This window comes from Gossypium raimondii, chromosome 10 (assembly GCF_025698545.1).
Source record: "Gossypium raimondii isolate GPD5lz chromosome 10, ASM2569854v1, whole genome shotgun sequence".
Lineage (NCBI taxonomy): Eukaryota > Viridiplantae > Streptophyta > Magnoliopsida > Malvales > Malvaceae > Gossypium > Gossypium raimondii.
In genome coordinates, this window is record NC_068574.1 from 59,469,084 (window position 1) to 59,486,731 (window position 17,648).

General features: G+C 30.0%; 2 protein-coding genes across 2 annotated transcripts; one reads left to right on the plus strand and one right to left on the minus strand.

Annotated features, from left to right (window-relative positions):
* Positions 1-6,922: 6,922 nt before the first annotated feature.
* On the plus strand, positions 6,923-9,428 carry LOC105776217 (uncharacterized protein At2g39795, mitochondrial). The gene is made up of 3 exons (XM_012598757.2): positions 6,923-7,255; positions 7,847-8,184; positions 9,020-9,428. Exons 1-3 carry the CDS (start codon positions 6,986-6,988, stop codon positions 9,177-9,179), a joined length of 768 nt encoding a protein of 255 aa, XP_012454211.2. The 5' UTR covers positions 6,923-6,985; the 3' UTR covers positions 9,180-9,428.
* A 388-nt stretch (positions 9,429-9,816) lies between these two features.
* Positions 9,817-17,260, minus strand: LOC105776210 (delta-1-pyrroline-5-carboxylate synthase). The gene is made up of 20 exons (XM_012598750.2): positions 17,068-17,260; positions 15,868-15,939; positions 15,660-15,763; positions 15,382-15,484; positions 15,063-15,224; positions 14,348-14,625; positions 13,808-13,958; positions 13,480-13,644; positions 13,191-13,268; positions 12,851-12,940; positions 12,496-12,582; positions 12,311-12,397; positions 12,117-12,213; positions 11,909-12,012; positions 11,716-11,791; positions 11,254-11,404; positions 11,074-11,142; positions 10,918-10,984; positions 10,763-10,833; positions 9,817-10,211 (listed from the first exon to the last, which is right to left on the minus strand). Exons 1-20 carry the CDS (start codon positions 17,122-17,124, stop codon positions 10,130-10,132), a joined length of 2,151 nt encoding a protein of 716 aa, XP_012454204.1. The 5' UTR covers positions 17,125-17,260; the 3' UTR covers positions 9,817-10,129.
* Positions 17,261-17,648: the final 388 nt, after the last annotated feature.

Genomic DNA, 17,648 nt, shown 5'->3' on the forward strand with positions numbered 1-17,648 from the left:
CGTTTGAATGTCCGATTAAATCGCGTAAAATAAAAATTTAATGGTTATTTCTAAAAAGGGGGCTGAATAGTGGTTATTCTTTTAATATGGAGGTTTTGTTTTGCAATTTAACCATTAAATAGAATAGTGGGCGGCATGTGTATAATATATATAGTTTTTATATTAATTATAAATGTTATAATATATATATTATATTATAATATTATAATTAAACAAATAAAGACCACCATCATCTTTTATTTCATTATCATCTAATCGAAACTAAGAAAAAAAAATAAAAGAAGAACAACCAAGCTATTCGGCCATCTTTGATGCTTGATTTAAGATCAAGAATTAAAGAAATTGGACTTGGATCAGGGGAAGACTAAAGTCGTTGACTAATCGTTCCGTTTCGATTATCGTTGTCAGAGGTAAGTCTATTAGCAATTTAAAAGTTATTAAATCAATATTTATACATGTATATCGATTGTATACTTGATGAGCTGTAATTAAATGTTTATAATTTGAAGTATAAGTATGAATTTTATATAAGTATTTGATAGTTTCGAATATACAAGTATAATCTTGTATAAGTTTGTGAGTTAAATTATAGGTTTAAATTTTATATAAGTAAAGGTGAGATTCGGATAGGCATGTATATATATATGAAAATCTCTTGTAATGAAATTAGGTATGAAATTATACATGTATATGATAGATTCAAAATATATGTAATAGCATGAATAAACTTTGAATTTAGATAAAGGTACGAATATGTATATATTTATATTTATAATTATATACATAATGATCGAATATATATACATTTGTGTATATATATATATATAGTTTTTTTTAATTTAGTGGAAGTATGAATGTTGTATATGTATAAATTCTTGGTTTTAATCCAAGGTAAGTATGATTTATACATATATATGTATATTAGGTTCGAATATATGTATATATATATATATGAATAAACTCTTAGATTTGATTAAGATATGTAACTTATATTTATATATGTGAGTTGGTAATTATATATATATATATATATGATATATTCGAATGATCGGTATACATACATGTATATGATTTTATAGTGAAATTAGGTATGACAATTATACAAGGTTACATGAGGTTCGGTTATGTTAATATACAAGTATATATTCTTGTAATAAATTATGTATGTTTATTCATGTAAAGTTCTTGAATAGCATTGGAAGTATGAAATTTTTGAGCTGGAATTGATGTTTGAACTTTATATTATCTATGTTATTTAAAGATATGGTTTATAAATTATTGAGCTGAATTTTAAGTGGATTTTATATACAAATATGAGATACAACTTCTGTGAATTGAGATTCTTTTGTTAAAGCTCAGTACTAATCTGATTTATTGCCAGTGAAATAATTCAGACTTTATGTCTAGCAGGCTTTATGCCGGTGAAATTATTCAGACTATACGTCTAGCAGGCTTAATGCCGGTGATACATTTCAGACTATAAGTCTAGCAGGCTAAAAGCCGGTGTACCGAATCAGGTTTTAAAACCTAGCAGGCTAAGTGCCGGTGAAGCTGTTTAAATTATGTGAGAATATGCAATTGATATAGCTATGATTTTGGCTATATTAAATTGATGAGCACATATATATTCGGTCTAAGTAATTATTAAATATCTATATATATGTGCATTTGGTACATGCATATATTAAATATATATGCATTTGGTATATGCATTTGATAAGCAATTGATATATATATATATATATATATATATTCGCAAATGCATTTGATAAGTATATATATGTATTTGAGGTGTATATACAATTGTTTATAAGTATTTGATGAATATGTTTGCATTCAGTTATAATGTTTATTAGGTATATATATTTGATTATAAATAAAATGGTTTAAAGACAACAAATGCTAATAAAATAATTATTTGTGTTAATTACTTAATTCAAATGAATTTGATTTGGAAATTATATGACTTATATATATTTTAGTTATGTTATAGACTTACTAAGCTATATAAGCTTACTTTGTTCGTTTACGTCTCTCTATTTTATAGATTTTAGATCTAGCTTCAAGCTCGGGGATCGTCAACAAGTTCATCACCTTATCTATTATCTCGGTATTTTAAATATTTAAATTCTAACTATGGCATGTATAGACTAGATAAATGTTTTGGAGGTCGTATTTTGTTGTATTATATATGATTATAATAGCCATACTAAAATGGTTTATTTTCTTATGGATTTGCTAGTTTGCAATGTCTATACTAGTTAGATTTTAATGTCTTTGTTTATTAAGGATGGTTGTGTTTGTTCGGTAATGCCTCGTAATTTTAATTCGGCGACGGATACGGGTTAGAGGTGTTACAGACCTGATTCAAGTAGAAGTTGATGGAATCAATCAAAATATTTATTTTACTATATTACCGACTCTATTATGTAATGATTTCAATTGAAATTTTTATTATTATTGTAATATTTGAAATGTTATTGTGTTAAGAAATATTTAATCGGTTAATTATTTATATAAAATACAATTAGTGGAAAGGAAAAAGTATTTAGATGATGAGAAAAATAAATTTGTTGTTCCATATTATCTGATACATAAATAAAAATATGTTTTTCTTTTAGAATTATTTTGTTCTTTAAAAATGTAAAAGAATTGGAGTTTAATAAAATTAAATTGAGTTAAATAAAGAAATTTAAAAATAATAATAGAAATAAAAATATGAAAATTTAATTGAAAAAACTTAATTTATTAAAAATAATTAATAAGAAGATTAAGTGATTAAAATTAGTTATCATTTAAAGAAAAATGAAGAAATAAAAAATATTTTTATTCAATTTGGGTGCATTCAAATAATATGGCGGCACTAAAAAATAATTTTTTATTCAATTTGGGTGCCTCTAAATAATGTGGTGGCACCAAAAAATAATTTTTTATTTTATTTTGGTGCCTTTAAATAAAATGGCGGCACCATAAATATTAAAAAATATATTTTTTATGTAACTCTAGAAATATAGTTAAAAATATCATATTTTATACCTGTGCCGTCTTGAGAAGTGGTGGCACAAAGAAAAAATTACTTTTTTTTTGTTCCTATCATTTTTTGTAATGGTGATACAATAATTTTGGGATGATGCCACCATTTAAGGTGGGGAACTACTTTTATGGTAGAAACTAGGTTATTTTTTTTTAAATAATCTAATATTAGGGTTATTTTTATAATTTTAAAATTTTTTAAGTTATTTATCTAAAATATGCCTCACTCAATCATTGGATTTTTTACTTAAATTATATAAAAAAAATCTTTTTTACTAAAATAGGATAAAGTAGAAATTAATTACAAATATTTTTTTAACATTCCAATCATTACAAATGATTGGTGATAGGTGAGGGTAGTGTCGCCGATTGCTCAGACGGAACCGGCAAAAAATTGTTCATTTTACTTATTCATGAAACGTTTTCAGGTGATTTGAAAAAAAGTTTTCAGTTGGAAGCACTTTTTGCTAAAACAACTGAAACGGCTTTCAGTTGGAAGCGTTTTTCCTCTAATTTTTTTCTAGGTTAGGGTTTTTTTAAAGTAGGATTTTGGGTTTGTAAAGTAGGGTTATTTGGATTTTATGGGTTTAGGGTTTTTTATATACTTTTTTTAGTTTATTATATATTATTTATTTTTTAATAAATTTTTGAGATGTTAAATAATAATGTTTTAATTTGAAATTTAAAACATCGTATTTATATTAATTGTATATTGAATTGAAAAATTCAATTCGGTTCATAATCAAAACTCAAACTACTCAAGGGAAGAAAGTAGTATAATTTATTGATTTGTATTGTATGGCAAAAACGTTTGAATCTATCTATTTGAAAATAATGCTTTGGAATAAATAATTTATTAAAAATTGGATCAAACTAAGATTAAAAAGAAAAAGAAACTAATATTTCATCCCTATCGAGTAGTTCGAGTTTCGATTATGAATCAAATTGAACTTTCCAATTCAAATATACAATTGTTGTAAAACAATGTTTTAATTTCAAATTAAATAATAATTATTTAATATCTCAAAAATATTAAAAAATATAATGTATAAAAACTTTTAAAAGTAAAAAAAAAACCCTAAACCCATAAAATCCAAATAACCCTACTTTACAAACTTAAAACCCTAATCCTAAAAACTAAACTCCTATTTAAAAAATCCTAATCTTAGAAAAAATTAGAGGAAAAACACTTCTAGTCGGAAGCTTTTTTAGCTGATTTGGCAAAAAGTACTTCCGACTGGAAATTTTTTCCTGTAAATTACTTGGAAACGTTTCCAGCTAAAAGCGTTTTTTAAAAATTCATCAATTCCGTATTTTTTTTCAAAAAATGGCTTTATTTATTTATTTATTTACATTTTTGAATACATTAGTACACAACTTGTCTAGTGTGATTGTATTTGATATTTGCTAATGTTTTGGCTTTTTGGCCGTGAAAATGGATAAATGAAAAAAATAAACCAATGACGTTGACAGGGTGATTTGTCAACTTTTGATTAATTTTTGTTTTTGTCCCTCAAAATTTGATATTTAATTTTTGGGTAAATTTCAAAAGGTCACTAAACTATTAACAAATTTATGTTTTAGTCACTCAAGTTTAAAAAGTTACAAGATGGTTACTGAACCATTCAAATGTTTTCATTTAGGAGACTTTCGGTTCTACGAATATAATATTACGACCCGTAATGTTATATTCCGAAATGAGATTATGGTGTTTGGATTTCAACATTCCGACCATCTCGTAATCTCACATTATAATCACCTCATAACATAAGGTATAATCTCATTATGACCTCTTTCTGGAGTAATATTAAATTAAGGGCGGAATCTGAATTTTAAAACAAAATTACCCTTAATTTTTAGATCAATAATAAGGAAGTTTGTAAATTCATTGCTTTAGTTTTATTCACATTTTATTCAAATTTTACACAAAATTAAAACGAGATGCTTAAAATGTAAATATACATTTTATTTACATATACAAATTTTATTCATATATATAAACATATATATAATTTGTCTTTAAATTATTCAAATTTTATTTTATATTTTTGTTAATTTTTGGCAATTTAAAGTAAATATACAATGTGTAAGTATAAACCATTAAATATATATATTTTGTATCCAAACAATAAACATGGATATAAAACTTTTAAAAGGTGTGTATTTTTTTTCCTACTCTTAATGGTACAAAGCAATCCTAATTTTACTTTTGCTGGAAAAAAAGCACACCACAACATGAGCCATTTAGAGTAAAATTAAATAATATGAGAATATTTAAGGTTATTCAATTTGAGAAATCGGACTTGTTTATGGCTCAGGTTACCTGTACAGTCTTAAAGGTTCATCTAAAATTTGGGGAGATTTGGACAAAAATATTAGGTTCGAAAAATAGATTTGAGAAAAAAATTCAGCCCGACCCAACCCGACCCTTTTTAAGTTTATAATACTCTATATTATTTTATTTTTATATATTATGTAATTTAAAACACATTAAAAAATAAAATTATACTAAATATAAAAATTTCAACAAATAAAAAATATATAAAATTATTAAATATTAAAATAAAAAAATAATATAAACAGACCTAAAATGGGCTTGGGTTAGTCTTTTACAAATAAGGACAAGTTTGGACACAATTTTAAGCCTAGATTTCGTGTTGAGTCGACCCAACCTAATCCATGAGCACCTCTATTCGCGTACCTATGTATTATTCATTTTATAACTATATTTAAAGTATTTTTATATATATCATTTATATCATTTTTGTTTTATTAGCACCAACATTTGTAACAAATTTCAAATTGAAAAATCATATAAATAAATTTTATGGGACTCAATTGAATTCATATGATAAAGGTCTAACAAAATGAATTTATTAAGTTATTTTAATATTATAAAATTTGAGAAATAAGTGAACTTGTAAAACAAAAAAAATTATAATTTTCTTTTAGTTAACCTTATATTTTGTCGACCAAAATACTTGAATCTTACATTTCAACAAAGAAATCAAACAATGTAATCTTATATTTCACCCATAATATTACATTTTTATAATCATTTTAAGGAACGTAATCTAAGATTCGATGAATCAAATGCCCCCTTAAATAACTGAGTTGTTAAAATAATTGTTGTATGACCTTTTATGTTTGCACTGTCTGCACCAATATAAACCTCTCTTTTCCATTTTCTTTTACAGTTTAAATTTTTTTCATGAAACCGTTTTAAATGTCACGAATTTGTGAACCAAAATCGAACAACTTTCTTCTCTAATCTTCGACACTGATTATCAAATCGATTTGAATCAAAGATATGTTATTCTACTCATTGATTAGTATTGGTCCACCGTATTGATCGTTGAATCATTGTTTGAAGTTTGCTAATTGATCTTTATAAAAAAAAAAAAAAACTTAACAACCTAGTAACTTAAATAAAAATTTTCGATTAGTTCAATGATCATTTTGTAACTTTTTAAAGTTAAGTGACAAAAACATAAATTTATTAATAATTTGGTATAGTTTACCTTTAATTTTATTTTTAATTTTACATGATATGATTTTTTATTAGGTCAAATTGATAATATTTTTAGTTTAAGCATTTGACCAACAAATATATTTATTATTAGTTGATTGGATTTTCACTTGGCTCTAACTGTGTGAATAAATAACAGAAATAAATGCGAATTTACAATATCACTTCAATGACAAAGCTAATTGTGATTATTTTGTAATTTTTTAAAGTTGAGTGACCAAAATATAAATTTATTAATAGTATAGTGATTTTAGGTGTGATTTACCCTAAAATAAATGGTGCAAAATCAAGCCCAATTAAGGCCCAACTTTACAAAAAAGGGCTAAAATATTTGCCTTTTAAAACCTTAAAACCCTCGATACAAAGAATTAAGCTTTTTTCTAAAACCCTAGAAAACCCTCTTGTTTTCTCAGCTCAGTTCCCATGGCTTTCGCTTCGGTTTTCCGTAAATCAGCTAACGCGTTGGCTCCACTCGCGATTCGACTCACCCGAGTCCAGAGGAACTACCACTCTTCGATCTTCAGGGCTTTGAACCATGGGTTACAGTCTCAGAAACCGGCCGTTAACCGTTTTTACCCAAATAGCTTCCATTTATCTACCGCCGTTGCTTCCAAGAAACCCTCTTCTGATGAGTCTCTCATCCGAGTTCTTGAGTCCGAGATTCAGTTTGCTGAGGGTGATAGCTCTGATCAGGTGACTAATTATTTTACCTTTTTTTTTTAAAACGTTTCCTTTTTGTTAATGGGGAATTAAGGGTAAAGCATGAATTTTTGAATTTGATGTATATTGGGTTTTTATTTTTAAAATTTGTTTCATAAAAATGGGAAAATTTGCGTCCTTGTTGAAAATCAGAAGTTTCCTCTAAAAGAACTTGAAGGTGCTGGAAAAAGATATTTGTAATTTCAGTATCATTTTCCCCTTATTTTAAACTAAATTTAGTGTAAAGATAGTAAATTGTTGTGGGGGGTTAAAAGGTTTCATGTTTATGGTTTTAATTCTTTAAAATGAAGATGGTGATGATCTTCATAAGAATGGTAAAAAGATTGCAATCTTGTTTAAAAAATCATTATTTTCCTGAAGCTGCTGAAAATAAATTCTGAACATGGTTGTTTAAAATTATGCTTCCATTTCTACATAAATTTTGTAATTTCAATAGCATTTTTTGAACTAAATTTGCTGTAAGCATAGAAAATTCTTGATTTTTTTTTCTCTTTCTTGCTTTTGGGTTTTTATTCTTTGAAATGAAAATGGTCATCATATATTAAGCTTTGTTGTTTTTCACAGGTTGTAGGAACTCCTAGTGGATTCCCTTTTGAAGTCGAAGATAACCCTGGGACTCAAACTGTAACATTGACAAGAGAATATAATGGTGAGCTCATAAAAGTTGATGTTCACATGCTTGATCTTAACGAAGACGAGCAAGATGAAGATGAAGTTGAAGACAATGATGGGGATAATAACAATGCTAGAATCCCGTTCGTTGTCACCGTTTCGAAGAAAGATGGTCCGAGTTTGGAGTTCAGTTGCACTGCTTTACATGATGGGATTGGAATCGACAGTTTGAGTTTTAGAAATCCAAACCCTGGGGATGATGAACTTGCTTATGAAGGCCCTGATTTCAAGTAAGCTTCCTTTTTCCTTTGGGTCAAATTATGGTTATGGTTCGTTTGGTATACTCTAATTTGAGATTTTGTGTTTGTACTTTAGTTTGCATATAACGTAGTTAGCCCAAAAAGTTAAATATCATTCCAGTTAAAATGTCTGGATTTTTTACATGAAAAAGATTTATGTCATAACGATGAGGTAGAAATATTTTTAGAAGTAGCTCACATCTGCAATTTAATCAGAATAGTTAATTGGTGCTGATTATTTGGACTAACGGATAGACATTAGACCGTATAAAAATAGATAAGGTTAATATAACTTTTAGTTCCTGAACTTGGCAATTAGGTCCACTTTGGTGCTTGTATATTTTTTTACTCAAAATAGTTAATGGTCAGTTATTTGGACTTACTGGTAGATATTATAAAAATAGATAGGGTTAATATAACTTTTAGCCCCTGAACTTGGCAATTAGGTTCACTTTGGTTCCTATATATTTTTTTCAATTTTGGTACTTGAACTTGGCAACTAGATCCATTTTGATCCTTGAACTTGGATTCCATCAAGAATTTGATGACGACTGGTGATGATGTTGCACAATGCTTTTACCTTTGCCAAAGGGACCAAAATGGACATAATTGCTAAGTTCAGGTAAGTGGACCTAAATACCAAGTTTAGAGACTAGAAGTTATATTAACCGAAATAGATATTAAACCAAATGGGTTAAATCTCAAATTGGAGTATTGTAAAAGGACCAAGATTGTAATTTGATCTTTTTTTCTTATAGTTTTGTGTAACTGCATGGGAAAGTTTGGATATTGATTGCTTTTTTATTGTTTCATGTGTGATTTGCAGTGATTTGGATGAGAATTTGCAAAAGGGTTTTTACAAATACTTGGAGGTTAGAGGAATCAAGCCAAGTACAACAAATTACTTGCGTGAGTACATGGCCGATAAGGATAACAGAGAGTATCTTTTATGGTTGAAAAATCTCAAGAAATTTGTTGAAGAATGAAGGGTTTATAATAGTTTCTTATATTATTGTTTATGATGAGAAACTAGGATTATGAACTGAAATAACACAATATGCAGATTGTTTTATATTATGGCTCAGAGATTTTGCTTTGAGTGGAACATTGTTTACCTTTTGAATAAGAAAAAAAGCCATTTTTGTGAAAGTGTATATGTAGTAAGGATTTGAGGTACTGTTTAATCTTTGTTCGATGGGAATTATAAATCAATTGATTGACATTGATTTTGGGTATTTTTAGTTTGATTAGGTGGTTTTATTTCAAGTTACTTTTGAATAAATTATTTGTTCGTGTTTAAGTCATTTTGAATTCATTTTAATTTAGTTTTACACTTGTTTTAGGCTCGAATCATTTTGGAACTGGATTATCCGGTTGAATTACAGCTTGAATCAAATTTAAATTAATTTGAATATTTAATTGGATTTCTATAATTTATAGAATATATGTTTACATTTCTTTTATTATTTATTATTCTTCGCATTTTATAAATTTTCTAGTTATTTTTGAACTTCTAGAATTTGAATTGTTCAATCCTAATTTTTAAAACATTAAATTTTAATTTTAATTATTGATTTTTATGATAAATTGAATCAACTTCAATTTTGAATCGAGCTAGAAATTCAAATTCAAATGCTTTTGCAGTATAACAGAAATAAATTTACATCAGAACACTTTGACATTCTTATTTTTCTACTCAGAAATTTTCCTGACACAGATTACTCAAATCCTAAATTCTAATTATCACACTTGAAAAGAAAAGAATCTACTTCCTAATTTAAAAACATAAGAAAAAACCATAGCATTAGCAATAATTTCACAATATTATAGTATAACAATTAACACTCTTATCCCAATTCAACCCCCTTCAAGAAACCAATTCAGCAGCTTCAGCCATTTTCCCCTTTGCATTTTAGGGGTCTTTTCTGATACATTTTCAAGAATTTATAGGTATGTCTTTGTGGGTGTAAATGACCCCTTTATCACCATCTACTACCTGCCCACTTCCTTTCAGAATCCTGTATTTCGGGAAGAAAAATACGGATTTACAATACAGTAATACGCACATGTGCGGTTTATTTCTTTTTTTTTAGGGTAAATATAATTTTGGTACCTGAACTTGGTTTCAATGTTCAAATTAGTACCTAAGTTTAGCCCCAAGGTTCAATTTGGTACTAAAAATTCTTTCGGTCCCATTAGGTACTTGAACTTAGTTTTTTTGGATTAAATTAGTAATGGAGCTTGGCTTAATAGTTCAAATTGATTCAAATAAGTCATTTACTGTAAGTACTAATTTGGACCAAAAAGGCAAGTTCAAGTACCAACTTGAACCAAGAAACCAAGATCAGGTATCTAATTGGAACAAAATATACTTTAGGTACCAAATTGAACCTTAAAGCCAAGTTCAAGTGCTAAAATGTATATTTACCCTTTTTTAACTAGGGACCTTACAATGTTATCATCAATATTAAGATCAGTCAACTTTATGTTACCAAAAACGGTTTCCTATAGGGAACTTATATGTACAATGCATATTATATAGAATGTATGCAGTTTAATAGATCCATACCATCTTGTTGTTAACAATCCTTCAACTCCAACAGGACCCCGAGCGTGAATCCTACTTGTACTTATCCCAACCTATTGGTTATTTAAGAAAAACCAAATACTTAACAAATGAACTTTAACATATTAAAAAGGTACTGAAAATGATGGATGCAATACCTCAGCGCCTAGACCAAATCGAGCACCATCACAAAATCTTGTGCTTGCATTGTGGAAAACAGCAGCGCTGACCATTTAAATACAGAACATATTACAGGGTGACCAAAAATCAAAAGGAGCCGGTCTAAGTATGGAGCAAGATAATTAAAGTCTTACCTGTCAACTTGATGCAGGAAGATTTCTGCAGTTTCTTGGTCTTCAGTGATGATACAATCTGTGTGCGCACTGCAAAAAAGTAAAAGGCAATTCATGTCCATTGGCTCATGGAAATAATCATACAACACACAGCACATAGAATTGCAGACAAAGAGATTTCGACAAGAGAAAATAACATGCCTGCCATGGTGATGGATGTGATCTATGGCTGCAGCCACATTGTCCACTATTTCAACAGTGCATTCCATTGAATTGTATTCATGATGAAAAGAGCGTGCTTGTGGGATATTCATCAATAAACTTGCCCTTGGTCCACCATATAAAGTAACACCTGCAAAAGATGCATTACTGTTGGTTACCCATTAGGTATTCCAAATATTGTGTTACAATATAATGGAAATGTGTGGAAATTGGTGAAAGTACCTGCCAAGTCCCTATAGGGACCAGATTGCAATAGAGTTAACATTTACAGTTTATAAAATGCCATGAAAATTAATTTTTTCATTTGCAGAACCATAAAAAGCTTTCAAAATATTAACTCAGTTGAAATTTGAACTTTTTTGGTGATCATGGATAATTGAAGTTTATTTCAAAAAACTATCGAAGTACAATATATAATAAGTGAAGGTATTTGCAATGTACCTTGTATACGAAGATCAACAATTAGCTCATTAAGTGCACCGTTTGTCACTAAAGCTTTGTGTACAAGAAGAGTTTCCTGTCATAAGTAAAAGAGAAACATTAAAGAACTACATAATGTGCTCGGCATAATCTGAAAATATTCAAACAAAAGAGAGCCCGAAAGAAAAAAATCGACAAATGAATGATGAATAACCATTGCATTGCAAGCAGCTGGGTAATCTATTTTTGCATCCAAAACAACCCGCTTTGCCATATCCATATTAGCAGACTTATCAACATATACATGGCAAATTCCATCTGAAACAAACAGTATACTTTCACTACATGAGAACCGGGCAGCAGTATCCTTTAATCAGGCCAAGCATATGATGAATGTTTAAGACAAAAGTAACCCATCTAACCTGCATGACCAAGAACAGGAATTTTGGTTGAACTCTTGATTTGGGAAACAAGTTTGTTGCTGCCTCGTGGGATCACAAGATCAATAACGTCATCAAGCTGAAGTACAAATTTAAAGCCAAGTTACAAGTTGAACTGTGAACTGTTGTTGTAATAGTATCTGTTCTACTAATTGGTTACTTTAGGATCTACTAACCTTTAAAAGATCAGGAATCTCATCTCTTGAAGTTACAAGTCCAATAACTTTACCCCCAACAATGTCTGGAATGGCTTCAGTTATTACCTATGAATGCAAAAGGAGGTGATAAGATACCAGAAAAGAAAAATAAACAAGAAATTACATTTCAGCACATTCAAGAAAACTCATATTAGAATCCAAACCTTATGCAAAATAGCATTGGACCGCTTGGCCTCCTTTCCCCCTTTCAAGAGAAGCCCGTTACCACTTCGGATAGCTAATGAGGCTATCTATTCAAATCATACATAAAGCCAGATGAGTATATTCGGAAATAGAAGCATATAAATTTAATAGGCAAACAAGAAATATCTCTTAGCTCCACCTCACACAATGCAGATAGCATTTTCCTGCCTTGGTCAAGCCAAATAATGGTTAACATACTAGGGGATATGAACATATGTCCACCTCGGTAATTAAATAATTTATTTAAACATTTTTCTTACTACACCATCGAGAAATAGTGAACTGATTTTCCAAGTTGTAGTTCTATTTGTTTACCTGTACAAGCGCATCAGGTCGAGATTCAAAAACAATCAAAAGAACACCCAAAGGACTTGAGGTTTTCTCTAAAATAAGTCCATCTGCAAGCTGAATGCAAAGACAACCATTAGATAACTATTAGTTCAAACAGTTAAAAGCATTTCGTTAATAGCTTTGGCTAAAACCAAACATAGTTTTGTCTCTTATATAATCCCCCCAACCCTAAAAAAGAAACCCTTCTTTCCCCATTTCTATTTAAAGGTTCAGAAATTAAACAACCATATTTCAGACCAAATAAATCTCCAGATACTACACACCTTGAGGTATAAACGTACTGAACATATAAACTACTTCTTACCTGTGTTTTCTTCAAAACACGGCCGATTGGGTCTTCCATGTTCGCAAGCACACGAATTGACTTTGCAAGGCTTGCAATCTGGGGAGTATAGGAATAAATTCAATAGTACAGAACATGATCATGACTATAAATTTATCTGAGAAGGCATAAGGCACAGTAGGAATTTGATGCACAAGTTATGCATCGGCTTTTGGTACTTGCAGACAAGGTCAAAGCTGAGAGGTAATAACCAGCAATAGTAATTAAATTTCAATAAGCAAAAATGGGCGAATTAGATTTAGCACCCAACCTTTCCAGGCTTCAGAGCTAGTCGAGATATCAAGGATTTCTCATATCCAGCCTGTTGTGCAGCAGCTACATCAGCTTCATTCTCAACAGTGATCAATTTTTCATTTGCTTCAAGGGCATCAGCTATGTCTAATAAAATCTTTTTTCGCTCTTGTGAGGACAATGCCTGTAGACCAAATGCTATTAAGTTATTTTCCCACTAGTCAAGAAGGTATATCTGACTCTCAACATTATAAGTTGGCAGCCGGAACCACAAGGAAGAAGTAAAGGAATGTTCTCAAACATTGAGCACATAGAACATTTGGAGCGACAAAGCAACACAATATTACCTGAAGTCGTCTGGAACTTTCTCTTGCTGCAACTGCCATTTCACGGGTATCGACTTCTTTAGTTGGTTCCCACAAATGTGCATCCTGGTGAAATAGAGTACCAATTTTTTGACCTTGGAGGACTCTTATTATGTTCTCAGGAGCACTTCCACTTCATAAGAAACAAAAGAAAAAATACTCATGGTTAGGCAGAAGGCAAGTGACTGACACTAGAATGGCAACATAGCATATAAATGCAGGAAGAATAATCCTATACAGGAAAAGCTACAAGTTCCAAACAAAATAAGTTTTCAGTCTTTTTCCTTGAGTAAGAATACAGATAACAATGCATGAAGATTTTTAGATGGGATGAGGCAAGAGGGTTAAATTGCTGCAATTTCCTAACTCTCTATGTAATTACTGGCAGGACAGTAGCCAGTATGTTAATTTCATTTTACATGATTATAATCCTAACAAAAACAGCATTCAATCATCTCAGTAATCCTATTTATTATATATAACATGTGTCACGACACAATAAAACATTGCACAGAACCAAACCTGGTGATAACAACAGGAATGCCAGCATAAGCTGCATTGACAGCAGCTTTTACTTTAGCAGTCATACCCCCTCTACCTACCCTTGACTTGTCTCCAAAGGTAATCTCACCCTGATGCTTTTCTTTAACATATGTGTGGATTAGCTTTGATTTTGGATCGCTTGGAGGGCCACTGTAAAGACCCTCAACATCACTCAATAAAACAAGAATATCAGCTTTTAGTTCCAGAGCGAGTAGAGCTGCTAAACTGTCATTGTCCCAAAATATACCAGAAGAATCCTGAAAAAGTGCTCACATTATGAACTTCAAGATGAGCCAAAGCTTTTAAAGCATTATTTTACCAACTTTACAAGATGCATTGGAGGCTTGAGAATGAAACTTCTATTTATGATGCATTAAGTATATTGGTACAGCCTTTTAAGATTAAGATTCTACTTATGAATATGAAGAACAGCAGTTTAGAATGCTGCAGGCAGAGGGAAAGTATTCATCCAGGTATTGATTAAAATATTCATTAACACTCATTGAATGTAATGTGTTAACATGCAGTGAATGTGTTGGTACAGCCTTCTAAGATTAAGCTTCTACTGATGATGAGGAACATCATTTTTCATTACAGCTTTGCACAAAACTACTAAAGGTAGAAAGGGATAGCATTAGTCCAGGTAATGATATAAAGAGACACCATCACATAGAAAAAATTATCAGCATAATACCTCGTATGGAGCTTTCCTGGTACTGACAGCATCGTTTTCATTAAATATAGGAATAACTTTCAACGATAATAAAGACTTCACTGTCTCATTTAGTTGCTTTCTAAAATCTCTATCTCTAAAATCACTGTCTGTTACAAGAAGTTGAGCTGATGAAATATCCAGCTGCAAGAAAGAAAAAGAAAATGTATTTCAAATAAGTTCCAAGCACTTGTGATATAAACATGCATATTATGTTCTAGTAAAGAAAGAATGAATTTTGGTAATGAACTTCAAAACAAGGTAGTCTGATGCAGTCATGAAATGGAAAATGCGTAACCACCTCACTGAACAATGTATCATACAAAGCCATAAGACTATTTTGTCCAACGGCTGCACATGCCTTCCCATCAAGTTCTACTTGTGGCTTCTGAAGATCAGCAAAACTGCAAAACATGAGACAAGAATGAATAAGAATAATACCAAGGTAAAAGAGTTCACATCTCAAATACTAATTTTTCCCCTTTTCTTTTTCTGATGCATCGCATCAATATTGATTTTCAGGCTTAGAAAATACATCCAAACATCACTGTTCAGAGCTGAAAAGGAGAAACAAAAAACCTGCTGTTGACTAGTCTCCTGTATCTAAGCCTTTGGCGACCTAAGCCAACAGCACCTGATGACACCAAAATGATCTCATATCCTTGAGAGTTCAATTCTTTTATCTGCACGTTGTTAGAAGGTTTTACCATGTTATTTCGAGGCAAATAAAACAATAAGTGCAACCACCCAAGCTTTATTCACAATGATGCATAAAAAAATAGCATACCTGCTCACATAGTGCTCCTAATCTTCCAAGTGCTAATCGTCCATCATTTCGAGTAACAACAGCAGTCCCAACCTTCAATATAATTCAGTTCACTCAATTATCAGAACTCCAACCATCTAAAATATTAAGTTCTCTCTCATTTGATGCTAAGATGTTTAATCTGTAACTACTATATCGAGACAAGTGTTCTTGTTCTTGATCAAGCCATAAAAATAAAATTAAAATTAAAAAATTAATTGTAAAAATAATAAATGGCCCACTTTAGTGGCAGAAAGTGACAAATTTCTTATCTAAAAACCATTTTTTTTTTAAGTAGACATCACTTTCAGGGCAATTTCCAATGATTAAGAAACCCAAGATTCCAAAAGAGAGATCTTATACTCTTTTAAAACATACTTTTTAAAGGGACGAATTTAATCTCCATAAAATGTGCCGTGCCATACACAGTTCTACGTGTTTTCAGTTTTTCCCATCTTCATAAAAAATGATTTCCATGGCAATGTAAAAGGCCTAATTTTCATTTTCGTTTTCAAAATTTTAATATTCTAAAAAAACTATGTTAACCCAGTTTTCAGTTTTTCTGGCTCTAAAAAAACATATAATCTTATTCTAAAGAAAAAATTATTTTACTTCACAATCTGCAGTGAAATAAACACAGACTCTATTTTTAGATTTTAATATCCTTGTACCCATTTCAGAAAAAAAAAATGTACTGAGCTTAGCTTAGCTTAGCTTAAAATAGCATCCAGCATCCTTAATCCCATTTTAAGATCTTCAAAAACTATATAAATACTTTTAGCACAATTTAGGAGAAAGCATTGGAAAATGCCTTGTCAAAAAATACTTCATTTTACCTATTTTAAGTGTTCCTATCTCTTTTTTTTCGTAAAAGAACGCATGTTTTATATACTAAAAAACCCCACATTTTCTTAGTTACAAAAGACGCATAAAGAGTAAGAAGAAAACAATCAAGGCATCCATTTTTCTTTGCAATTCCACATCTTTCCTAGTACCCAAACACCCCCTCCCCCCAAATTCAAAAACCAACATAAACCCACTAAAAAGAGAACTACAAAAAAGAAGAAGAAGAAAAACTTTAAAATCAATTCATTTCTTTATCTCATTAAGCTAGTCAAAAGTCAAAACTTAAACAATGTTAGGAACAAAAAAGAATGAAAGCGAGAGAGAAAAGAAACAAACCTTAATGACGATACGCTTGACGTCTTTAACAAAAGCTCTTGAACTATCCTCAGCCATTGGTTGCTGATTGGATTCGACTCAGTGACTCAGTTGTGCGTTTTTATTTCAATTCGGCGATGGGTTTTTAAGGAGAGGATTTGATTATTTGGTAATTAGAAAACGGTGCACGAAGACATGGATGGTTGAGATTTTGAGAAGTGTTTAGTGGGCTTTGTATTTGTTTGGGTTAAAACAGTCGGCGGTGGACCGTGGATGAGAGGTCACATGGGACAACAAAAAAAAAAGTTATTTGGATTTTTCTATTTCTTTTCTTTAATTTCTTTTTAATTATATAAAAAAAAGTAACTACTTTATTGAAGTTTTAACGTTAGTGTCTTCTTAAAAACTGCTGATTCATATCAGATTGGTTCGGATAAATTAGATCAAGAACTAATTAGAATATCGATTTGGAAAAAAAAATTGTTCAATTGTTTGATTTAAAAATTAGTTGAATCAAACGATTAAATAAAATTTTTTGTAAAATTTTAATGATTTATTTAATTGAATTGATCGGATGATCAGATTGATTTGGACTGATGAAT

Coding starts and splice junctions, on each gene's coding strand:
- LOC105776217 (XM_012598757.2), top strand. CDS start 6,986: ATGGCTTTCGCTTCGGTTTTCCGTAAATCAGCTAACGCGTTGGCTCCA. Junction 7,256..7,846: donor AGGGTGATAGCTCTGATCAG/GTGACTAATTAT, acceptor TGTTTTTCACAG/GTTGTAGGAACTCCTAGTGG. Junction 8,185..9,019: donor TATGAAGGCCCTGATTTCAA/GTAAGCTTCCTT, acceptor TGTGATTTGCAG/TGATTTGGATGAGAATTTGC.
- LOC105776210 (XM_012598750.2), bottom strand. CDS start 17,124: ATGGCTGAGGATAGTTCAAGAGCTTTTGTTAAAGACGTCAAGCGTATC. Junction 13,645..13,807: donor AAAGTTCCAGACGACTTCAG/GTAATATTGTGT, acceptor TTTGGTCTACAG/GCATTGTCCTCACAAGAGCG. Junction 12,583..12,850: donor GACCTGATGCGCTTGTACAG/GTAAACAAATAG, acceptor TGATTTGAATAG/ATAGCCTCATTAGCTATCCG.